At 42.3% G+C, this 26,014-nt stretch overlaps 1 protein-coding gene and 1 long non-coding RNA gene across 8 annotated transcripts in view; one reads left to right on the forward strand and one right to left on the reverse strand.

The window, feature by feature from the left end:
- LOC124295531 overlaps nt 1-26,014 on the reverse strand; it is a 172,546-nt gene that overhangs the window by 99,946 nt on the left and 46,586 nt on the right. For all 5 annotated transcript variants that reach the window (XR_006905483.1, XR_006905484.1, XR_006905481.1 and 2 more), the window contains exon 3: nt 25,382-25,425. This is a non-coding gene — a long non-coding RNA (uncharacterized LOC124295531). The remainder of the gene's footprint in view (nt 1-25,381; nt 25,426-26,014) is intronic.
- LOC107222259 (neurotrimin-like) overlaps nt 1-26,014 on the forward strand; it is a 122,744-nt gene that overhangs the window by 69,258 nt on the left and 27,472 nt on the right. For all 3 annotated transcript variants that reach the window (XM_046745931.1, XM_046745933.1, XM_015661538.2), the window contains exon 6: nt 25,558-25,775. In XM_046745931.1, the coding sequence (XP_046601887.1) occupies nt 25,558-25,775 (218 nt within the window). The remainder of the gene's footprint in view (nt 1-25,557; nt 25,776-26,014) is intronic.

The following is a 26,014-nucleotide window of genomic DNA, read 5'->3' on the forward strand; positions in this document are numbered from 1 at the left end:
AATTCTTAAAGTCAGCTACAACGAGAGCTTTGCAATATCCGCTAAGCACTAAAGTGTACACAGTGGGTACGGAGCGTTGATACACTGTTGTGTTTATGTTACTCGTGTACGCGTTGATGTGTATATGTTGTGTTAATTGCTCACTACAAGCAGACAAAACAACCGGAAATGGAGGAAATTTCGGTGGCAGTGTTCGAAACCTCGAGTTTTTGAAAAAACCCCTGCAACTGTCATCAATTGATAATGATTCTTAACTTTCAGACATATTCTCGACGGATGTTTTTACCTTTTACTTCTTCGTCTTCCTCTTCTTTTCCTTCCGCCTCTCCGTACGGATAAATGTTACAATGAATTTGGTCGATAATCCCGGCAATTATAATCGTCGACGTCGCGTTAAAGCGCGAACGCGTCTGCAGTAGGCAATTAAGTCGAATTATTATAAACGTCGAGGGTGCTGCAGGTTTCGGGCTGGGTAGTCGCGACGAGAAAGATAGAGAGACAGAGAGAGAGAGGGAGAGGGCGAGAGCGAGATGATGAGAATTACTCATCTTCACGCGTCTATAGAGGACCAAACGCAGCCCCCGAGCCGTGTTTTATGCCTTTACGTGCAAGGTTGACGTAGATTAGTTAAACGCGACGACAGATTACTCCCAGCAGTCCCCGCTTTTGCTGCGAGGGGTTTCACCCCCGACCCTCGAATCTCCTCGCCGCGCCACCTCGATGACGATACAACTTTACGTCGAGGGTTGAAAGAAGAGGAGAAACGGAGAGAGGGCGAGAGAGAGAGAGAGAGAGAGATCAGAGGGAAAAAAATTAGAGGAAACGGGAAGAAAAAAAGATTAGAGGAAAAAAATCTCGAGTTGCCTCGAATATCCTCCCTCCATCCCTCCATCCTCGATCTCGCCACCGTATTGTCCCACCAATTATTATAAATCCCTCGTCAAAGTCTCCGCGTTGCGGCCTGCTGCACAAACGCTGCGTATAATAACTCCGGCGAATCACCGCGCGAAACGAATTTTTCATTTTTTGTTATTTTTCAGCATTTTACTTTCATTTTTTTTTTCTTTTTTTTTTTTTACCTTGATCGAACCGTGCTTGTTTTTCCTTTGCACGTGTGCGTTACATTGTTGGAGTTGATTTTCTCTCTCTCTCATATCACATGAATTACATATATATGAAAGCACGAGCAGTTTCGCGAACCGAAAATTTTTGACGCAAAAATAATACAGATATTCCACGTACCTGCTCTACTTTCGTTTTTTTGTTTTGCAAAAAAAAAAATTTCGCGTGCGTTACCTCCTTCCTTTTTTTTTTTTCTTTCAAATGCTTGAATAATAAATCATATTCACGGTATAATGATAATTAAAAAAAGTCAATCAGTAATATCAGTGTATAATTTATACAGCGGTACGATTTTAATAATTTCGTTTTCTACCGAAGCTCCAATTTTCCAAGGATCGTGATTATTTGCGAAAATTTTTAATCTCTCTCGATCTACAATTCGTGTCTCGAGGAACGTGAACGTTGAACGTTTTTTCGTTTTCTTTTCTTTTTTTTCTCTCTCTCTCTCTCTCTCTCTCTTTTCAGCATCGGTGCATACATTATTATTTTTTATGCATACATATTACACATATCCGCGCATCAAGATTACACCGCGGCAATATAAGCTCGACGCGCTCCGGCGTTTAGGTGGTTTTTCATAATAACAACACGCCGCTTTGGAGTAAACGTTTATTTTATTTTACACTTTTTGCACAGTTTTACAGTTGAACAGTTTAACGCGAGGGTGAACGTGTGTTATATTCCGTAGGTAGCATAGGGGGGGGGGGGGGGGCGGTGGTGGTTTTACGGGCTGACAGAGCGGGCTGTTTCGGGGGTGGCACGGCAGAGTCAGGTGGCACGGCGGCATAAGTGCCAGGGGGGGTGGGGGTGGAGGGCGAGGAGAAGATGAGACTGCAGATGAAGCCCGAAGATAGGAGAGGAGCGCGGCTCTCTCCCGCGTTTGCGTAAAGAATGTCGAGTCGCGACGTGGATTAGCAAAAAAAAAAAAAAGTAAGAAGGGGAAGAAGAAGAAGAGAAAAAAAAAAAATCAAAAATTGCGTGGAAGAGAAAAGGAAAGGCCCTCCGTGTGTGGTTTGCAAGATAGTCGGGCGTAATTTCTACTCTTTTTCAACATTGTCCCGTTTCAATACTCAAATATGTATGCGTGTAGAGTTATTTCAATATAATTACACACACGTACGTGTATAACCGGGGCGGGGTTGGAGTTCCGAAAGAGCCAGATTCCGAATTATTTGGTGGCGAGACTTGAAGTAAGGAAATCAAACTTTGAAGAAACGACAAAGTTTCGAATGCTCGCAAAGCCGACGGCTGAAAGTTACGAAACGCATGATTCTGAAAATTCAAGTTTCGATAGAATAAAATTCCAAAAATTAATATATGTAACACACACGGTGTAGTTTACTCGACGAGTGGTTGTAAAAAATAGGAAAAAAAAAAAACGTAAATCGGAACTACCAGGATTCCGAACGTAAACATATCTAAAATCCAAAACAAAGAAAGATAACTAAAAATCCTGGATCATTCGGAACGTCGATGTTTCACATTTCAATATTTTCTAATTTTCTAACTTTCGAAACTTTGATGTTTCGTCAAAGTTTGATTTCCTTACATAAACTGAATCTTGCTCTTTCGGAACTTTTCAAATTAGGAATTTCAATCCCGCCCCGTACAACCACCCTACATATCTCATATGCATAGATAACGATACTCGCAATCAAAAATATGCGCTCGAACGAGGGTTAATTTTTGCCTCATCACGCCAAGTGTTTAGCGATCACATATATTATATGTGTGCGTGTATGTAATGTAAAATATACATACCTCCGCACCTATGTACAACACAATACGTACGAATGCGTTATAGGTATTTATGTATGTATGCAAACGTATACGGGAATGGAGACGGCGTCGAGGCCGAAGTGAGGGGGAGGAGGAGGCGGGGAGATACGGCACGGATTTTTCTCGTTGCTGATTTTAATAACAGATTGCTACTCGAGGTGGATTCTCGGACGGGGATTCAGGGGTTGGAGGAACAACGAGGAACGAGTATACAGGGGGGGGGGGGGGGGGGGGGTTCGGGGATGGGGGGAGGTTTTGAGTCACTGCTTATACGTGACTCCGACTACCGCGCGGCTTTATAAAGGGTCCCACCTACTTCCCTTCCTTTTTACCCAACCCTCCTTGCATCCTTGTGCAGAGAATCGTTTCCCCCTTTGCATGCCTGTAGATACGGCCCTGAAGTTAACGTCGGATGGGCGCGATTCTCGTATACACAATAATTCTCTCCCTCCTTATACTCGTCTTCTTTTTCCGTATACCTACGTGTTATAGATGTATACCTTGGTTTGTTTGTTCCCTTTGTTTATCCTTTGTGTATCCCGATTTTTACCTTCCTATATTGTATGGGTTTTTTTTTCCAGATATTGTTTTCTTTTTCTTTTTTTTTTTTTTCGTTTTTGTGTTTGCTTTTTTCGTTTTTGTTTTTGATACCGTTTCTTTGCTCATCGCTTTCATTCGTTATATTATACGCGGTTCTTTTTCCCTTTTTCTTCATTTTGTCGTACTTGTTATCCTGTGTTTTTTTTCCATATCCTTTTGTATACGGAAGCGTTTCTTCTCCCCTCGTTCCTCTCCGGTCTTTTCTCTTACAACACCGCAATTTTGTTGTAATGAGGAAAGACAGCTGCAAACGCGAGTCAAACGCATGGGGATAAAACTACCCCGTTATACGCAATTATACACGGCCATAGATTACATTTAGGGTAGTTTAGTGTGTAGGCTTATACTTTGCAGGCCTGTGAGGTTTTTCGGTTGGGGGTGAAAATCCCGGAAGACCAAAAAGTCGACTGGTTGAAAATCCGAAATTTTCCTGATACGATTTTTAAAATAACGAATGATGAGCGTACCGAAATCGGGATTTTCGATAAACCACCCTGTAAAATAACTGTTTTTGCCGACAGTTCATCTAACCGAACACACTTTTATCCGGAAAAGTATTTTCAGAACAGTCGACACTCCGATTGAAGATATATGTAGAAAAATGAAAGTTACGAAGTTAAAAATTCAGGGCGGCTGATACTTCTGAACAGCCAAGAAACAAAAAAAATTATTTTTCGGAAATCAAAGTTCTGAAGGAGCAAAATCTCGATCCACAAAATGCGGAAGGATCAGAATCCCGAATGGACGAAATTTTGAATCACCTGAGAATTCGAAATTCATGAAATTCGTTGACTCAATGCTAGTTTTATCAAGATTATCTCATTGCATCGGACGATCGTCCGTGTCATCGAAGAAAAAAAGAACGCAAAGGAATAGGCAAGATATTTTTAATAACATTTAAACGGTACATCTTTTTTCAGTCTGACATTTCAAGAATCGACTGTTTGACTCCGGTATTTTTGCGATTCGATATTTTGCCCTTCGCAATCCATCCCATTCTCAAAAAAAAATGTCGGTTGAATTTGTTTATACATTTTTGGGTTTTTAATTTTGCCTTTTCTACAAGACTAGTTTTCGAATCTATGTTCGTTCTACGTTTTTAACTGACGGTAATTTGAATTTCGGCAATACAATGTCAGCGCAGAAAATACGTCTAATTGAAAGTCGATAATTTTTTATTTACTTCATCGCAGATCGTTGCTGCCGCGATACTACACCGATATACTTGATGCGTACTTTCCCTCTGCCACATTCCGCACAATATACCCTTTGTTTTAAACGTCAGTCAACTAAATTTCAATATAAATACAATGAGTTTGTTATTCGTATAGAAAAATTGACTTCACATAATAAGATAATAGCTGGGTTTTCCTGTAACAAAGGTTGCATTTTGTTATTTACGTCCTCTTTAATAATTATTGACACACTTACCAAGGCAATAAAGAAAAATAAACTACCTGTAATTAAGGAACGACATTAAACGTCCTTAATTGCGATTTCAACGCCCGATTCCGAATTACGTTTATTAATTATTCACGTCACGATACGTTTATCCTTAGATATCGGTGAGTTTGCCACGTGTGCATTTTATCCTTACACTCTCCTTACCCTGCGTATCGAGATCTACTTTATACCAGCCCTCGAGAAATAGATTTCCTTTAAATTAATTAACATTTTAGTACAACCTTTATAAAATCGACAAGTTGGCACCCGGATGTGTGACAATTTCTCACAGTTTAATCGGAACGTGACAAACGAAGGATGGATTCGCGCGTTCGCATCTGATCCAAAATCGCAAATCTTTCCCTCCACATCCGTCATCATCGTCATCCCGACTTCGTTCATCATCATCGCCAAAAATCGAGTCTCTGCCTCTGGTTTCTAATTCCGAGGCTTCGTCGATCGGCTCCTTATCACGTCCCCGAAAAACTCATTAACGTGTCTGATGTAACTTCGCGCCAAACTCTACTCGCGTCTTTCTCCCCCCCCACGGCCCACCCTCCAAACCCCCCTTTAACCCCAGCGGTGCACTCAAGAATCTATAAGCTGACTCGCCTCGCGTATTCCGCACGTATACACACCTCGCGAAAACTTTTACCTATCTCCAACCAAACAACCAAACAACCGACCAACCTTCGAATTAACGCCAAGCGCGCGTGCAGGGGGAGGAGGTACGATTGGAAGCAAAGGCAGAAAAAGGGAAGTTCAATATTTTCCAAATCCCGTGTACCTTTTCATTCGACACGCATGTAGCAGAAAAAAAAAAACATTTTTTTCAGCTTCCCTCGAAAAGATAGATAGATAGAGAGAGAGAGAGAGAGAGAGAGAGAAAATGTTTCGTTCAAAGGAGTCGAAACATTTTCTCATTCATTTCGCATCCGATAAAAATTGATCAATCTATTCAAACTTTTGAGTGTGAAGCGGTTACGGATTAAATTACGTAATATTAAAGGAACCTCTTATACGTGCGTATAAAAACCGATAGATATGTACATATTTATAGCCTTGTACAATACAGTCGAGTAGCTCGAGTCTCTTTTCCACGAAAATTTTTGGCAACAGAGTTGAGCTTCCGCTGCTTTGCAAAGACATCGCTGATAACGATGGTGGAAAAACGAATAAAAAAAAAAAAAAAAACAACAAAAAATAAAATAAAAAGGAAGAAGAAAAAAAAATTAATCAAAATGAAACAATAGAGAAAAAGATCTCGAATCAAGGGTGCGGAAAGAAGCGTCTCGTCGCTCCGACTCGGGTTTTTCTAATATCAAGTGAGGCGTGAGGTAAAGTAGCAGCAACAATATGGCGGTGGTCATGGTCACCAGGCTGCCTTATACCCACCGTTAAGAAGATAGAAAGAAAAAAAAAAGAAGAAGAAGAACAAAGAACAGATACAGAACCGCTAGGGATCTAAATTCGTTTCTTAACTTATTATTAATTCATTTGGAAACACCGCTGTGTCTACGATACAAGCGAATCAAAAAACTTTTATCAGGTGAAATTAAACTGCTACTTGCATGTACGGGATGTAAAAATAATGATACTCTTCCCCCCCCCCCCCCCCCTATATTTCTTCGCTGTAAAAAAAAAAAAGACAGCGAAAGAAATTTGACTGGAATAATGAAAAAGAAAAAGAACGAAAAAGAATGAAACGAAAAAGAAAATTAGTTTAAGCATTCAGGGGCATGCTTTAAGCATTCCTAAGTATGATTGCAGAATTGAAATTCGGAAAATATGAAGTTAAATTGTTTGAAATAGAAAATTATTGTACATTTTTTATTTTAAATGTCAACGAAGGGTTAACAAAAAAAACAGTATCACCCTGTACTAACATCGCAAGCTGTGTATACATATACATATAAATTGTGTTTACATGATCCGTTATCCACATAAACGGATATGTGTTTGAAAAGACGACAAATCGTGCGAACAAAACCGAGGGGCTGCTCACTTGAGAAATCATTGAACCATTTCATCCAAAATCAGACAGGCAATCGCTAAAGGTCGCTGGAAATCACTCGAGTCGCATGATTCCTGATTTCCTCATGATTTCTTAAAGTATAGATACATTCATAGGCATAGATACATTCTCGATGTCATCCCCTGTTACAAATGAAAAATTTTTAAATGTTTACCAGAGAATAAAAGAATTATTCTAATTTCTTTAATAATCTCTGTTATTGATCGAGTATCCACGTATCTCCGATCGTAAATTAATTATTGTTAATCTATAACAATCAATCAATATTCATTTCTCGAGAGTCTAAAAATCAATGATTTCCAAAACCTAGAAATCACTTTTAATCGTTGGAATAGGTAATCTCATTGATTCGGAAATCACGGGAATCAGAGTCTAAATCACAAGAAATCGATTCCTTTCGGAAATCGTCGCGTAACCGAATCCGCGAGTGAGCAGCCCCTCGAATAAAACGATGAAATTTGACTAGATATATCCGTTTATCGGAGGGTTGCCTGCGTGTATAGGTATAATGACGTGTGATACCTGTCGGAAAGCTTTGCCGAAGCTTAATATTCAGGGAATCTGGGATACCTAAAGCCGCAGAAACACGATGTCCCCGGGATTGCGGAGGGTGATAACGAGGGGGGAGTGGAAATAGGGATTGGAGGGGGGGGGGGGGGGGGGGGCAAAAAAGCCCGACGAGTTTCGTTTTTAAACTCGATTAAATTTCATTAGCTCTCGCATTTACGAATTAGCCAACCCTCCTTTTCCCCGTGCAGCTTTTCGCTTCCGCCGCCGCGTCTGTCTACACAAGGTGAACGAAACGGCGAGTAGCAGCAGCTTTAGCAAGCCTTTTACAACTTTGGGGACGATGGATTTTTACATGCGCATACATCTACGTACGGGGAATTCCATGCGAACCCGACCAACGTCGTCTGACTTTCGCAATTCGTGATTTTGTTTAAAAAAAAAAAATTTCAGTAATTGTACACCAACTTTGAAACAGTATCCTGAATTTTTTCAAATTTTCTATTCGACGGACCGATTTCGTATCCCGTTTCTTTTTCGGCACTTTAAATTTTTTTAGTCAACTAAAACGTTGTCTGAACCGTATGGAAAATTCCAAAAACATTCTCAAAACATGTATTTTTCACTTGGAACATGTCTAGACATGTTTCATTACGGAACGATATTTGTAAATTTTTTGTCACATTCAACTTTTTAATCTATTTCATAATGAAACCGATGAAGAAATATTGTAAGTGAAAAATACAAGTTTTGACAATGTTTTCGGAATATTCAAACCGTTTAAACAACGTTTTAGTCGATACAAAATAATCAAAAGTGATAAAACAGAATAGAAAACCGAGCACAATTTCGGAGAGTTCGAAAAAACGTCCTTCTCGAAATGACTTTCAATATTTGTAAATAATTGTTAACAGCAATAATGCAATAATGCAAAAAAAAACATGCAATAATATTAACCAGTTGAATAATAAATCTGACGAAAATTCAGGGTACTCTTAAAGAGTTGGGAAAATTGCAGAATAAATTTTGAACAAAATTAAAAATGGCGAGGGTCAAACGTTGGTTGGATTCGCATGGAATTCCCCATATATTCATACCAATGTATACGTGCTATGCCTTCGGTATAATACGTAACATTCTCACAGCCATACCCGGGGCTTTATTACTCGCCCTCTAATTCCCACACCACGCGTGGATAGAGAATCGCGTCTACTAGCCCTGCGGCACGAGTCGTGCGAAAAAAGGTAATGCTCGATCTTTATTTTATTCCCACCTCGCCCCGAAGATACAATAATTAATGTGTATCGTGTATGCGCTGCGATAATTAAAATTTGCAAACTCGTTGATGAAATGCGTTGTTAACTCGGTTGAAAAAATTCAATTTAAAATTTTTCCGCGAGGTTTATTTATTTATTTATTTATTTATTTTCAAAGTATTTATTGAAACTTTCGCCGGATCAGGTTGTAATAACGTTGTAATTCACAATTTGTTTGTTTGCAAAAACGAGACCGCGGAGAGAATAAAGAAAAAACGAACGAACAGCGAGGAGTGCGCAACGCGGTTTTATCGTCGGCGACGAGCTTGCGAGAGCTTTCAAACGGATGCTCAATCGTGCGAACCGATTTCGGCGTCGTCGCGAGATTTATAAGGGACTCTTCGCGACTCACGGCAAAAAATAACTAAACAAATCGATAAATAACTCTTCCACCTACCCTGCATCCCTCTCCTGCACATCCCCTCATTCCAACCCGGCTGGCATCGAGAGTCGATTCCAATGACGTTCAGCAGGCGGTGATTTATTTCCCGTGGGTACCTGCCTACCCATACTTGTTCATTTCTGTCATTTCTTTCGTTTTCTTATTGTTCGTTTTTTTTTTTTATTTTTTTATTTTTTGATACAGGTTTCCTTACGTTACCGCTTTTCACACCTCCCATTCCGTTACGGACATACCTAGACCGACTTTCGGTTGCAGATCGTGGCTCAAAAGCCAAGGCAGAAGCAAGAGAAAAGAACTTAGGGGGTGAAAGAAATTAATCCATAAACCATTGTGCACGGATAAGGGTTGTGAAAATTTAGAGGGGTGACAAACAAAGAAGAAATCGAATCTCAGAACGGAGAGGACTCTGGAAGGGTAGATCAATTTTTTCATTTCATACCGTCAGACTTACGGAGAAACGCGAGAACGAGAGACGGGGAATAAAGGAAAGAGAAGAAGAAACTGGAGAACAAGTCGGAGATACGTATATTACCTACCTCGAGCTTTTGAGAGAACGGAGAAATGAGAATTCTCAATATCACGATGATCTATGACACGGGATTGAGGAAATTGAAGCAAGGAGGATAAGGGGTAGAAAATCTAACACGCGCTACTTCACCGTCTGCTGAAATCTATGAGATGGTTAAAAATTACAATTCCGCATTGAATTTTCTCAAACTCTCGTTTCGATGCATTTTCTCCGTTGTATAATATCTATTGGATTGAAAATTAGAGGAGAAACGGGGCAGAAAATCTATTCAATATCTGCGCTGATAGTTTTACGTTGTGCGATAATTACCAGGGTTAAGTTTTTAACTTTATTGTAAGGATGCATCTTTAGAAAAATCCTTATTTTGCAACTTCGGGATTACTTAAAGTTTACCAAACCGTTAATACAGCATCGTAAAACTTGAATTTGGTGAATTCAAATTCTTCGGTTATTGCAAAGGTACAAAATGGTAATTTTTGTTTCAACGTTTCGACACATTAACGTTACTAACTTCGCTTCGTTAATAATTAACCGTTTCTGTTACACCTGTTTGCACTCGATGTTTCGGCCTGAGTTTTCTTACTCGGTGAATCAGAAGTCAGAATTTAATAATTATAAAATCCAATGTAGCGGATGTGAAATTAAAAAAAAAAAAAAAACCGTAAAATTTGATGATTCTGGCAGAAACTTATTACTCGGGGGTTTTCGGGGTCGCTGATGACAAATATGAAGTCAGAATTAATAATAAACCGCGATAAGGCGGCTACGACATGGAAATACTCGAGTTGTGACGCTGAGCATTTTACCGTGACTGAAAGGGTTAAATAATCGGGATTTCGCCTCTTCCGCACGGCGAGAAGAGAAGTGTTACGAAACCAGAAACAAAAGCACAAGACCGTGGGAGAGAGAAAAGGCTGTTTGATCGCGACACGACGTCCCGAGAGGAGCCGATCATTGGCTCGGTCGAGCAGATAGGTGAGAGGATATGGTAGAACCTGGAGGAGCGGTTCCGGGAATGCGAAGGCGGAAGTCGCTACACGGAAGAGGATGGCAGGTCGAGGATCCGGAGAGTAGTTTCTCCTGTGAAACGGACGATATCTTCCAGTCGGCGGACCGACGTCCCCATAAAGACTCGTGGAGGCCCCCCTTCGTCTCGGCTCTATCTCGACGCGACAGACTTCCAGGACGGTGAATATAATCTTGCGGTTTTCCGCAAAAAGAGAAAGACGGAAGAAAGAGGGGAAAGAAATTGGCGAAAAATAGGAGAGGAGAGACGAGGCGAGATTCTTCCTCGCATCGACGCGACGATCGGTGGAAAAGTGACTGGACACGTGTACCGCTGTTCACCGGAAACGAGACCCGGGGGATCAACCCTTGGGCATAGGTACGCGTTTCGGAGTAGGACGCAAGGCGCGGCGGAAACTCGTGCGGCTGACGGACGAGTGACGAACATAACCGAGAAGCGTGCGAGTTCCGACCCTTGAGTTCGCCCTCCTTTACTGCTACCCCCAACCTATGGACGACGATAATCATGTCGGTAACGCAATCCGCGTGCTTACCCACCGAGCGTCACAGTGATTATCGTTACACGCGACGTCCTGACGTCTCGTCACCCTTGAAAAAGCACGATCCGTTGAGAGGGGTCGGTGTGATGGTTAAATCCGTTCACTTTGAAACGGAAGTATTAACTCAAAACGCCTTTTTTTCTCGAGGAAAGTAACATTTTTTTGGATGATTTTCAGATGTGTTCAGAACATGAATGCGGTAAATCCTCTCATCAGGGAACCTCGATACAGTTTTTTTGTTCAACATGGTCGTTTTCCTCTGTACAACATCTCGATGTATTTCCCGATCATTTGTTTCATCTACGTCAATTTGTCGTTTCGAATATCAAAATAAAGTTGAAAAGTACAGTTCGTACTTGGCCTGAGAATTTAATTATTTATTTTTTACTTTTTCAAGTACCCACTCATTTTCGTTTTCAAATCGAAAAGAGGAAGAAGATAAAACGAATGATTCTAATGCGCGGAGATAGCTGTCATATACACACAGGGTATAGGAATAGAAGAATTAAAAATTTGTAATTAATCTGTATTTTGTGGTTCCTTTGATTTTCACTCTCGTATAATCAAAACATATTTTTAAAAACAAGCAAACGCTGAACAATTGTTACAGTAAAAATTTGAAATGTTTGAAAACTTGTGGGATTTAATAGCAACGTTTTAATCAAAGGAATTTGCGCTCTCCGTTGAAACAATGAAATAAAATGTGGGTGAAAGGAGATGAGAAATCAGTAAGAAAGTTTTTGAAGTCGGGAGGTTGAATTCCGGTATACCGCGTTCAGAAATCCCGATCACCTCGACTTCCATCGAGTAAGTTGAGGTCTGAAGTGGAGTAGCTCAGGTGGGTTGAATTCAAGGGTTTAAATTCCGTTTGAAACTGCTAACGAACGAAGACTGTTGCAAATTTGGCGTAGGTACGAGGGTGCATGGAATTCCCGGAGAATCCCCCGGAGGGTTTAAATTCAACGATCAGCGGATTTGCGCTGGTTAGGTTGAACGAAGGAGAGAGAAAGAGAGAGAGAGAGAGAGAGAGAGAGAGAAGGTCATGAAGTGAATTCTTATATTGAATTGAATTCAAGTAAACCTCCCGTTCCATGCATCCTTTAACTCCTCCTCTCTTTCTGTAACACGTTCTCCCACACTCTTCCTCTCTCTCTTCCTCTCTCCCTCTCTCTCGCCTCTGAATAGAGCGCTTCGATTCTACCGCCACCATAATCGGTATAAAGTAAAAGATCTTTCAAACGATATTTCCCGATTGGCGATGAATAGATATTATCACCGAACGGATAGAGGTGTACTAAAAATCCACCACCCCATTTCCCTCAGCTTTCTTGCCGCATTCTCATCCAGCCGACGATACTCGACCGATGCTTTCATGCTTACGTTTATATGTATAAGAAACGACACGAGGATTAGGATTAGGATTAAGAACGAGGAAATTTCACGGCAGTAAAGCCGATGGATTTTATACAGTTTCTATTTGATTTTTGTTGGGTTTAATTTTTTCCATTATTCTATTTATATTTTGTTTTTTACTCCTCTTTTTCAATTACTTTTTTCACACTTTGGCCAACGATGAAACGGACGTTAGAGTACCCGCGTTTAACGCACAAGTGTCAGCAGACCGTTTGCATAACGCTTCTGTACAACGTAGGTTACGTGTCCGTTATGTAGTACACGGAATTTCCATGCAGAGTCGAGATTCCAAACTTTGCCGTTTCGTTTTCTCTTTCTCACTCGCACTCTCACTCGCTCGCTCACTCACTCGCTCACTCTCTTTTGCTCGCTCCATCTCCGGCCGTCTTTTTTCCTTATACTTTTTGTTAATTTCGTTTTGACTGACAGAATAATCTGCGGAAGACGGGGGGATAATTTAGCCGGCTTCGGGAAAGGCACGAAAGAACCTCTCGCGGGACATGGAAAGAGGAGGAGGAGGAGGAGGAGGAGGTTAGAGGGGGTGAACCACGTAGCTTTATCTCGAGGGGTTGAGAGAGAGAGAGAGAGAGAGAGAGAGAGGAAGAGTGGGGGCGGGAATTCGAGCGAGATTTACGCGCCGAGTTGGCAAGTGTCGCCTCTTCGCGCTCCCCGCGGCCTAAAAACGACTAAATATCCAATTTCTTTCAGCAGCTGGTGTGTTGAAGTCTCCCCCCTCGAAACTCCCGATCAAGTACATAACTAACGATTTTTATCCAATTTCAAACTGCCGCTCAACTGCTCACGCGATCATCTCCCGCAACTTTTCCTCAATTAAAATATAAAAATTTCCCGTTCGCGTACATGTAACATAATTTCTTTTTCCGCATGCTTGCATACGTATATTAGTACCTGCGATACAAGTAAGGCAAGTCTACAAGTTATTGACACGTTTCGACTCAGTTATCGAACCTCTTATTTTCCAAAATTCTAAATTTACGGCACAAATTGTGAATTTCTCGATCAGATTAGGATTAAGCACTGTATATTTTGTATTTTTCGTAATTTTATAAGTAATGGGGCCATTCAAGTATTAGCTAACACTTTTTGTAAAGTTCATTGGCAAATCGATTCATTGCCTGGAAATGGCAGAAATGCCACTTACATTCACATCCTGATCAATTCATTCCAACTTTAATCAATATTGATTATTATTAATTGTTAATACACGTTAAAAATGTTCAGTAAAACGTGAATTCATTATTTGTTCAGTATGAAATACGTTATATATCGTCTATCTTCTTAAATGCATGCATTACACGTTGTTGCAATTCGTGCATTATTAACACATCGTTTTAAACAACACTTTTTCACAATTCTCAAGTAGGCGGTGTGTTAGCTTTGAGGACGCGCTTCGAGTTTTCTATGTCAGCCAACGCTTGTCTGGAAAGCCTACCACTACACGATAACATTTGCCAACGTTTCTCTGAATATCCTACCCCTGTTTTAGCGTTAACTAATACTTGAATGGTCTCTAAGGATCAATCAGATGCAACGAAAAAAATTCAATAATCAGGACAGGGTCGATATAACCGGTACCCTTACCTTACACATCCAACCGCATTCACCGACTTTCTTCTCCAGCCAGCTTATCTCTTTCTTCCCAGCTGTTACATTGCATTCCTCCTTTTTCACTCCCGGTTATAGGTACAAGCGTAGGTACTCGTTCATTTTAGTTGCCTCGTCGTCGTCACGGCGCGAGGCAATTCAAGATTGCTAAATAGATTCCTCGATGAGAGGAGTACGAGATCACGGGGCGGGTGACAATGGCCGGGAAATGGGTGCCGGAGCCACAATGAGGCTTACGATCACTTAGCGGGCTCCTCGTTCGGCGTTGCTACCCACTGTTATTATCGCCGATTCTTCATTCGCTACCTTCGGCGCCCCAAACCACGAACCTCCAGCCCCAACCGCCGACACCTTCATCGAACCGTTCGACCGGGCAAAGAAGAGCGTGTCTCTCCGGTCCGTAACAACTTTTCCCTCCTCCTTTTCCTCCCTCTCAGTCCCTTTCATGATTTTGACTGCGGGACCGTTACAACCACCTCCGTATTATCGGCTCCTCCGAGTCTAATCCCAGCAAGATGTTGCCCGGGCTCTTTGTGGCAGACGTTGTGCCGAGGCGACGAGGAGAAACGATGGAAAGAAGGGTAAAACGGAGGGGAAGTAATTACTAGGGGCTAAAATAATCATCCCTGTTACCGGATGGCTGCCTTACTTCCACCAATCTCTCATTCTATCTCCATCTTCCTTACGGATTTGGTATCCAGGGTGAGAAAAAGCGCGCCACTTCAAGTGTCGTACATTGGTAGTATACGACGTGTGCGAATTGGTGCATGATCGACGCTTGGCTTGTTTGCGCAAATTTCGATTCACACGGTTGATTCATCGACGTGTACGGTGTCAAGTGATCCGGTGGATAAAATTACGCTTCGTTGCGAATTCGAGGATAAGAAGAAGTGAACGGCTATCCCAGAATCGGACCGAGTTGACGGGCGAAAACTCAAGACCTGTTTTCCAAATTACAATATAGATGGTTCTGGAAATCTCGGCGTCGGTTCGTCGTGGCCTATTTCTTCTTCCCCTCGCTCTGTGGCCGGGACGATGGCGAAATGGCGTCGAGACGAGTCGACTTGAAATTCAGGGCGACGTGTCGTATGTCGAATAGACGGCGATACCTATACTCGGGGGCTTGCGTGAGTCGTCGTTTCATTGAAGAAGACGATAGAAAGAGCGAGAAACTCGAGGAGGAACGAACGACGAGCCATGCGAGACTCGAGGAGAATAAAATCTAACTTTTGTATTCAAAGCTAGTGTCGACGTAATGGGATATGTAGAGACTCCGTTCTTTCTTTCTTTCTTTCTTTCTTTCTTGCTTTCTCTCTCCCTGTTTCATTTTTATTTCTCCTCGCCCAACGCATTTAAGAATAAATAAGTTTCACTCCTCCGCGTGGACATCGCGCTCTTTTATTCATAACGGGTTTCTCTGTGCAGCGTCCTGCTATTAATCGATCGACCAATTTTTCGTCACTAAATAATTTCGAACACCAAAATGTGGGGTCAGAGACTGAACTACGCGAATACGGAGCACAGTTATGAAGAATAAGATATAGGAAAAAACCCTCGCGTGTTGGTTTGTTGAAATCTGACAAAACTACGTAGCATCTTTGAAACTTTTTTCACAATCTCACAATGTCGCCTTCTGTCTGATCAATTATCAACCCTCTCCCCGTTATTTTAACTGTAGCTCGACTCGACCGAAGCCGAAATACATATAAACTTACTTTGAAGGAAACTGAACCCAGAAATCCTACATTGACCCTCTACGTACAAAAATTTAAGGACAAAGCCTACATCGAACCTCCAACTCCTGAAAATTAAAGTATCAAATCCTACTTTGACGTTCTCGGTAGACGATTGAAACCATTTTCACACTATTCAATTTTACAGATCCTCCATTGAACCTGTAACTCCTCATATATAGATATAATTATTACAGCGACATTCGAGTGTTAACAATGAATAATCCAAGGGCTATTTCGACATAATTTTGACGAGTTTTGATAACATTTGTATCAAAATTAAGTATCGCATTTCAAATGTATTCATTCAACGTTCTCACGAATACAAAATCACTTTCAACTGATTGAATATACAGAAAATACGATTAAAGGCTTGTGTAAACCGATTCCCATTTATTGGTATTTCAATTAGATTTCATACGTTTTAATCGTATCTTTTGTATTTCTACCATAATCAATCAGAATCGTTCAATCTTTATCAGCGGGTTAGGATTTTGCGCATTGAAGGAAGGTTTCAAGCGAGCAGGAGGTTCCAAACATACCCTACTTTGAGCCTAAATTTGGTAAATCAGTAAATTGAGGACCCTTTCAGCGTCAAATCAGGGTCCGATATTGCATTGAAATAGAACATACTTGACTATCTCTAAGTCCTACGTAGAGGCTCCTTTAAAGTAGGAGCTAAATACATGCATAGTTTTATCGACGTAAAACATACGATAATCGCGATCAAAAATCGTGTCGTAAAAACCGGATTTTTTGTCCGAGTGACGTGAATGGAATTGCGGAAGTGAAAGCACAGTGAGGAATAGAATGCGGCTGAAGCTTGACATAAAGACAAAGAAAGAGAAAAGCGCCGCGACCGAGATCGTTGAGAGTTTTCCTCAACGGGATGCTATACGCACTACGGTGTAACTTTCCCTCCTCCTCTCTCTCTCTCTCTCTTTCTCTTCCTCTCTCTTGCCAGCCTGTTGATTCCGCGTTGAGTCGCGTGGTCTGGTCCGCAAGGTTCGAAACACCGGAGGGAAGACCAAGGACCCCTTTTAAGCGTCCGCAGAACCGCCAAGTAGGAATGTACCAACCGACGCGACGTTGTCCTAGTCCAACCATATCACGTCACCCATGTCAGGAGTAAAAGGATTCGGATAAACGTGATCAAGAGGAAGGGAGAATGAAAACCCGAATTTGTCACCAGGCTGAAGTTAGTAACGTTAACGTAACGAAGCATCGGGTGAAAAAATCATTACATTACGCAGTTTTAAAATGGTTTTGAAGGAGTTGATTTTTCAAAATAAGAGTATGTCATGTTCATCGTGGTTTGCTAAACTTCGGACATTGCAATAGCTGAAGAGTAACGTGTTTTTCTAAACATGCATCGTTACAGTAAAATTACCAACTTCATTATCATGATTTGTCGAACAACGTGTATCTAGATACGTATATCTGATATTATTATACACTGTCAAATTTCGCTGGCAATTAAATCTTTCTCGCTGCAATATGTACGATGACAAAAGAACTTTGCGATCAAGGGTTGTTAATTTCTACTCGGTTATATTCCAGAAAAATAAATACAAAGATAAAAACGTTGAAAGCATTGACCATTAATCGTGACGATCGTTTCCTTTTGAAAGAGGTCGGTAATAATAACATTGTTCCTACTTCTTCTCTTCTTACTTCCGTTATTACAACAACGCTAATGACCCGGTAGGTTAATCAGCGAATAATCCACCCGCTGTCGTCTTTCTTGATGTCTATTTCAGAGTACACGCGTTCGTAGGTATAATATAATTGTCCAATGTAAAGTCAACGTCGTAACGAACGAACGGAACTCAATTTCTTCTTCGATAATTTTACCCAGCGTTATGAAACCTAATTTTACAATTATACTTGCCGGGGGATCATCTTCATCCCTTATACATTGGTTGAGTCAACGACTTCCCTCCCTTATTACCCTCCCATAGCTGCAGCGACAGGGGTGAAAGTATTTCTGAAGTACCACGGGCACATCTTCTCAACGAACTCAAGACTATCCAAGAAACTCTTCCATGGATGTAATGTAAGAGTCTAGCCACTCACGCGAGGTAAAAGGTTGTCAATCGATCGATAATAATTAACGCCCCCACCTCAGCTATGACCTTTCAGTCGTTCACCGTAATTTGTACAAATTCCCATTTTCGCGTCATAGGACTGAAGTGAATCCAAAAATTAGTTCCATTTCCCTCCATGACGTACAGTATTTTTTAAAAATACGAGGTGTTTGCATAAAAAAAGCATTAAAGTAATGACAAGACCACCATTTCGTTACAATGAACTATAAATTATATTTCTTATAAAATTAAACGCACAATTTCTTCATGAAGTGTACTCAACGTTTAATGTTCATTCGCATTTGCCTATGAAACCTTTTCTTCTTTTCTAAATGAAACTACAAACACAAGTTAAGGAAAACAACCTGACGTGATGGAATTGTTTGAGTATTTTTCCCGGTTTCAGTGAGTAAAAATCTATAAAAAAAAAAAACGGTATAAAAAAACCTGTGCAGTTTTTTGCATACCTGTGAAGTCAGGCCTTACCGATAGGATGAAAAAACGAGAGTAGGAATTTTACAAACGTAAGCAACGTTCAAGGATGCGCCCGTCCCAGTCACGGTCTGGGTAGCAAGGATGAGTCTAATTCGAGAATCCCTCGAAAGGACTTGGAGAAGAAGCATCAGATAGTGAAAGTAAAGCTCTGCTCCAGATGCACGAGAAGCGACGAGCAGGGAGCGAGAGAGGGAAAGAGACAGGAACACGTAGACGTCGGCGGTAAGCCCCCCCGATTCCTTTTCCCTTTCCCTCACCCTTTTCCCATCCCCGTTCAACCCTCCATAATCAAATCCTACCCTCCTCGCGGCACTTCGCTCGGCACCCTCTTCACACGAAAGGAATGTTAATGCGACAATACCTCCGTTCTGACTCACCTTCGGCAGACGGCCGGCTGTCTTTCCTCCGGTTCTTTCCTCTCGCACCCCGGAATCTGCGTTACATGGTTATACGGGATACCGACGACGGGAAGATAGGCAGGGCCAGGTATTTTGCGGATATCTTTTGCGCACGGCGAAATCCCTGATCGATACCGCTTCAGACGTTAGCGATACCAATGGAAAAGTGGCGGGTCACTCGACTCCTTGTTTCCCTTCGTGCACCCGGCATGAGACAGTGAGAATCCAAGACGCCAAGATGTGACGTTGAAGAAGAATCGTGAGATCGGAGGAGGATATTTGTTTACTTTTATGCACGCTGTTGTTTCCTGCAATATTCTTTCGGAGCGTTATTCGATACCCCTTAATTAGCATCTCTCTCATTTATTTTGTTTATTTACTTTCGTTTTCTTCTTCCATTACCCGTTTTCCCTTCCGTTTTTCATCATCCACTTTTTTCCAAACCCTACGGCCAAACGTAGACCGGGTATCCTCCCTCTTCCGATCCTTCCCGTGACCGAGCTTTGTACTCTTAACGTTTGTTTGCTCAGCCCTTAATCAGGCAGAACAAACGTCGGTCTTCGACGCAGCTGATGTTTGCCGAGAGTTCGAGACTCCGCCATCAATTAAATTGGAACTCGACGACTGCTGTTGCACGCGGTTCTCTGCTCTGAGAAGTAACCGCATGTACAGTACAGACACGGATGTATAGAAACGGCAGTAGCACAGAGAGAAAGAGAGAGAGAGAGAGAGAGAGAGAGAGAGAGAGAGAGAGAGAGAGAGAGAGAGAGACTCACTAGAACCTGTTTTCTTCGCGCTAGTTATCTCTTCTCCTTGTTGGCCAATTCCGCCGCAATGTATGTACAAACGAAGGTGAAACATACATCCGCAACAAGCATTACACATTCATCCATATCGCGTTATGTGTACGTACAGACGCGACATAGGAAGTTGGTTGCGCGTATATGCATGTGCGGCATGTCTTCCCGTACCATCGGAGTTCGTCGTAGGTGGATACACACCTGCAGCCCCTAGGCAGCAACTGCGACTGCAACCTAGCCAGCAGTCTCAAGGATGTCGAGTGCGACAAAGGAATCTATCCTCCACGTTGGCATCCAGCTATCATCCCATTGCTACTCCAGACTGTGTACAGAATTGACGAGCTCAAAAGCCATCCACACAATACCGCAAGATGCGCGTGCACCGATGCTTGCTCGCTCTTGCACTCGATGCCCACTGACGCATATCGATATCGAGACGTCCGTTATAGACCGCCGTGAAAATGGAATTTACGTTTGCTTTGGTTAGATTATACCTTGGCAAAGTCATCCGATTCACCCTATTATTTTGTTTACTCCCGACTCGTTCGTAACGTTAACTTTTTTGCCCTACGAATCGGGACGAAAGTATAAAGCGCATTATTCCCTCTCTTTACTAAGGGAGTAAATCTACCGGCGGGAATAATCTTCGGCTTTATTTCCTTGTTACATAATGTATACTATTAATCCTAATACCGTAGATGTGAAAATCTGCTGACATCATGGTGAAACCGAGGCACGCGCGTTACTCTATGAGAAATCAAAATCAGCCGGAGATGAATTTACCCACCCGGATTCCTTTACCGGTGTGTACGTATATATGGATACCGAAAATTCAGTCAGCTATTTCCGTTTGGCATTCCTCGACGCGGCTCAATGGCTTAAATCTGTTATACCCATCCACCTCCCGTCTCATCTCCCTCGCCCTTCTTCGTCCTCTCTCTCTCGCTTTCTCTCTCCCTACCTCTCTCTCTCTCACTCTCTATCTCTCCAACATCGGATCAGAGGGTCACGATTTTATCGAATGAGGGATTGACAAGAGTGCAAAAAAAAAAAAAAAAAAATTCCATCGCTTATAAATATCTAAAAAAATCTTCTCGGTATTATCGATTAAACCGTGTTTGAAAAAAAAGAGATCCCCCGCCCCCCCAATCTTTTCGCGTTTCCTTCTCATTTTTCCGACCTTCCGTACCACCTCAACGACTATATCAAATTCCCATCCGACGAGTATAAGCGCGAAAATGTCGGTTATGGGTGGTAGAAAAAGCGAGCGATGGGAGGGGCAGGAGGGGTAGGGATTAGATATCTCGGCGTTAAATGAGATTAAAATTCCGGGTCAGTCCAATAACCCGGAAAATGTTGAAACGCGGAGTGACAAGGGGTGGGTGGGGATGGGGGCATGGAACGGGGGATGGTGACGGCCTTGGTCTGCGGTCCGAATCAGCGGTGGTGCAGAAGCATGAGGAGCATGAAAAAGGAGATGATATAGGAGGTGAGCTGCAGGTCGAGTCCCAACCCCCGGTTAACGAACGCGTCCGAGGACGTCGTCGCCGTCGCTGCGGAAGGGAACGTGAGAGGGAGGAAAGGAGGTATAAAGAGGAAAACGCGAGGTTTTCTAGCCAGCGGCTATAACCAATCCTCCGCGACGTCCGGAACTCCGGTGAGGTGCGGTCGTGCCGTGAATTCGCTAGCCTCCCGATCGTGCTACATTTTAACATTGTTTAACTTCCAGCTGAATTAGCTACCGTCCAACGCACCGCATTGTTCGACGCCTGTGCATTTGCCCCTTTTCTCTCTTCTCTCCCACTCACCGTTACGCGATGTCGGAGAGAGCTGGTGCCCCACCAAGCACGCGGATTTCGTTAATAATTCCACATCCTGTTCCTCTTCCTGTTACTCTTCCTCCATTTCGTTACATTCAATTCCACAAGTTGAGAAACGCGAGACGGCAAATTATTTAACTATCGCTCAAGGGTGGGGTGGGCACTCACGGGGTTGTACAGACAATTCACCGCGGTGTTGGAAAAATATATAACATGCATGTGTGCATAGGTATGTATGTACGTTCATTTCGACACGATGTAGGTACGTACATTTTTTTCCTCCTTGCAACGTCGAGGAAAGGTGTGCTAAATATGCACGCATTAGGGTGGTTGTTTTTTTTTTCTTTCCATTTTTCTTTTAAAGTGCTACTCGAAAAATTCGTGACAAATACTGAAAAAAATACCGTCGTACAACCTGTAGGAAGTAAGAAAATATTTAGAGATAAGCAGCAATTATTGTTATGTTTTTTATTTATTTTTATGTCTGCACCTTACGGACTTGTATGTATATTAGTATATTTTTTTCGTATAGTGGTCCGATTAATCATTGTTCATAAGAATCAGTATCGAAAACGAAACAGGGACATCAAGGTGATGCGATACTTCTATTTCGATAACAAAAACTGTTATCCAAATTTCTCCGAGACGATTAATCTTTCGGATAAAAGACGAGAACAGCCAATTGCGGAATTGTTGGGCGCAGTTTGCTGTTGATTGGTGAACGATTAATTGAACCACGATACAAAACAAATAATATAATGTCTATTCAAGTCCGTAAGGTGTATAAACATAAAAATAAGTAAAAAAAAATTCCAGTACTCGGTAGCGACCTCTGAATATTTTCCTACCTCCTCCAGGTACTTACGAAAGTTTTTTTTCAACATTTGTCACAAATTTCTCGAGTGATACCTTAAAACAAAAAAAGTTGAAAAACCAACCACCCCAGCGTATATGCAGGTACACTCCGCGTCTGCGGAACTTCTACGGGCATGACTTTTATCGTATGGCTCGAGTGATCATCTCATTGGGAGTACCGAGCCTGGACCGGAGGATCGGCACGCGGTGAATGCTGATTCTGAGTTTTGATATCTGGTATTCCGTCGGTGCAACAGTCATAGATGCGCTGCATCGCGACGCCCGGCTCAGGGCGTACGTATTATATCAGAAAAGGCGTGCGGTATGGGAACCAGAATCAGGGAAAGGGAGGGAGCCAGTCTCTCCTCTCATCTTCCAGTCAAGGTGTGGGACCACACCGTAGAGCCATACTCCGCACCGACACGCTGTGATGTCGCCCGTCACCGCGGGCGAGAGAATTCCGAATTCTCGGTACACGCGAAACTCGTGCCAGCAATAAGGACGCGAAGGATATTCCCCTTTCTCACTCTCGGACGAAATGTTTTGCATTTTAAGAAGGTGTCAGATCCCCTACGCGCCATCCAGAGCCATCTCCTCCTCCATCCTCCCGCCCCTTTCCACCATACCTCGTTTCACCAACTCCACGCGAATAGTCGGAGCTTAAGATATCCGAAATAATTCTCGACTGTTTGCCCGCAGACACCTAGTGCTGCCAAAATTTTCCCTCCGCGCCCCGTTTTCTCTCATCTCTCTCGCTCAGCTCTCTCCAAAGTGATCGAAATACACTCCAGACCGATCTATAGCATCGAATAATATCCACGTTACGATTGAGTTTGATAATTTTAAGACATTTTATCCGAATAATCGGTTTTTTATCGACAATAACTATGAAGTTTTTACTCTACATTAGGTTTTGTCCTTCTTGTTTAAAAATATTGTGATTCTCCTTGTTCCTTTCTTTCTCTAAGGCCACGTTTTTAATTACCGGTAATGGTTGTCGATGTTGCTGAAAATCTTGTTAATACGTACATGTGCGTTGACACGATATTACCGAAAGACCCTGATAAGTTCATTCTTTCACGTATGCTTAATGCGAGTATAAGATGATTAGTTGTTTTTTCTTTGGACGGTTGTATCATGATTGTTGACTCCAATTTTTGTGATTGTAAATAAGCTAATTACAGTTCTGAGGAGGGCACCCCCTTCAAAAATCCGAAATTAAAAATGAGACTTTAGTTCTCGATTGACCTACGACGCCGAAAAAACATTACAATGATTAAGAGATTGTTGATATTGCGCACCGTACAGTAAATATCATTTTGAGTAAATATTTTCATTTCAAAGTGAACGGGTTAATTTCAAGTATAGATTGAGAGGTGAGAACGTATGTTTGAACTACAGCGATATAGGTATAGTCTTCATTCGTCGATTAATTGAGTAGATAAGGTTCGATAATGGGGGAAATAGAATGGTTATACAGTTGCCGGCTCGGGCGGGTAATCGGTATGAATATCCTGACTGCGGGAGGGATGGAAACACGGGAGGAGAGGGAGGATGTCGGTTATCGCGCTCTCTCGACTGCAACAGCGTGGACGCAGAGGGTCGTTTTAGATCGGAATTATCGTATCGTCGTTCGTTCGTTTATTCGTTCGTTCGGATTCCCCGGAGTTGATAACGGAATCTACTTTAAGAGTACAATAGTCGGTACCTGTAGAGAGAGAGAGAGAGAGAGAGTGAGAGCGAGAGGGGGAAGAAGAGGAGGAGGGACGGAGTTTCGAGGATCTGGAACCGAGCTTTCCGCCTTCTCTCAACGGTCTGCGAGGCTCTAAACAGGAATTCCTCGGAGAGCCTGGAGGCTAGAAGCAGCGTGCGGAGGAGGTCCTGGTCTGCTGAAGAGAAGGAGAAGGAGGAGGAGGAGGAAAGGAAGAGCAACGGCAAGCGAGGCCGAACGACCAGAGCTTTTATTTACAGAGTCATTTACATCTACGTGCTTTCCTATCGGTTTCGCGATCCTCTCCCTCTTCTCTCCGTCTCACCTTTCACCCTCGGGCCAAGAACCGGCTGCAGTCCGTCCCGCAGGACGTCAATAGTGAGACGAAAATTGCCTACCACAGTGCCGTACTAACCGGATGAAAAAAGTAGTGAAAAAGTGCTGGGTTAATAGAGAGACACGCGGCATGCGTTGTTAATGCAGAGCGAATGAAAACGGTGGATCAAAATGTATTATCGCATTATCTCTGTCCGTTGATCGAAATTAGATTAGCTTTCATCGAACCGATATTGCTAAGCCGAGATGAAACAGCGGGCCCCGTGAAACGAAAAACGAGAGACGAGGTGCGCCTCTTGCGAGACCGACGAGTCACCTCGATTCTGCGGAAATCGATTCCCGCGTCGTCGACGCGGTTTTACAGTCGACGGCGGTTGTTCGCGAATCGACATTCAGATGTTGAAATTGATAACTTGTATACGCAGTTTAACAAGCGGCTTTAGACTGGACATGAACCAGCCCTCGAACTTCCCGCTCTCACACTGCAGCTTACAAGTTTATGGAAACAGAAAAAGAATAATGTCCGATTCAAATTTCGAACTATAAATTCTAATTCGTAATTAACGATTTCAAGGCCCTCGAATACCGTATTACATGGAAATATGACGACTTCTTTTTTATTTCGAACCATTACAATGGATCCACTGTTACAAATTTTGGAAGTCTGACCTTGGATGCGTTATCGGTGATCCAAAAAAACCTCCGTCTACCAATTTCTACCGAAATCGGAATATTTTTAGAGTTTTCTTCAAAATGATCGGAGGTGATTGTCTAAACTTCAAAATGTAGAGATTCAATAATAACTCACCTTCTCGTTGTCCGGGTGATTACAGCAATAACTTCCTTTGGTCTCTGAAAACAGACGAAAAACGGGAAGTTAAAGAGAGAGCAAAAAACGGGAGGCAGATTATAAAAATACCGAAACTCCTGTGCGACAGCGCGATCAAGGTTATTATATCCGCACTTTCCGCAATCGTGTTACAGTTCCGCCGATGCTGTGGATACCTCATCAGCTAGTCGGAGCACCCCTCGGCTACTCGGTGACCCTCGAGTGTCACTCCGAGGCACACCCGACATCCCTAAACTACTGGACCCGCGAGGACGGACACATGATTCACGACAGCGAGAAACACAGGGCGGTTACTCTTCCCGACAAACCGTCATACAAAACTCACATGCAGTTGACCATTCACAGTTTAACGGTAAGTACTTGAAAAATGTTTAGCCCGAATTTTCTTAGTCAGCTTTGAAAACTGTCTCTGAGGTAGATCCTATAATTTGAAAATTACCCTAGAGTGGTTCGGAAAAGCGTTTTTTTTTTTTTTTTTAGATTTCGATCTTCTCCGAGATTTTTCCACTTTTTCTGGGATGAAAAAAATTTTATACTAAAGAACGTTGAAGTTTCGAAAAATGGCTGTTTTAGGGAATTTCAAAATTAAAA

Source organism: Neodiprion lecontei, chromosome 7, assembly GCF_021901455.1.
Source record: "Neodiprion lecontei isolate iyNeoLeco1 chromosome 7, iyNeoLeco1.1, whole genome shotgun sequence".
Taxonomy (NCBI): Eukaryota; Metazoa; Arthropoda; class Insecta; order Hymenoptera; family Diprionidae; genus Neodiprion; species Neodiprion lecontei.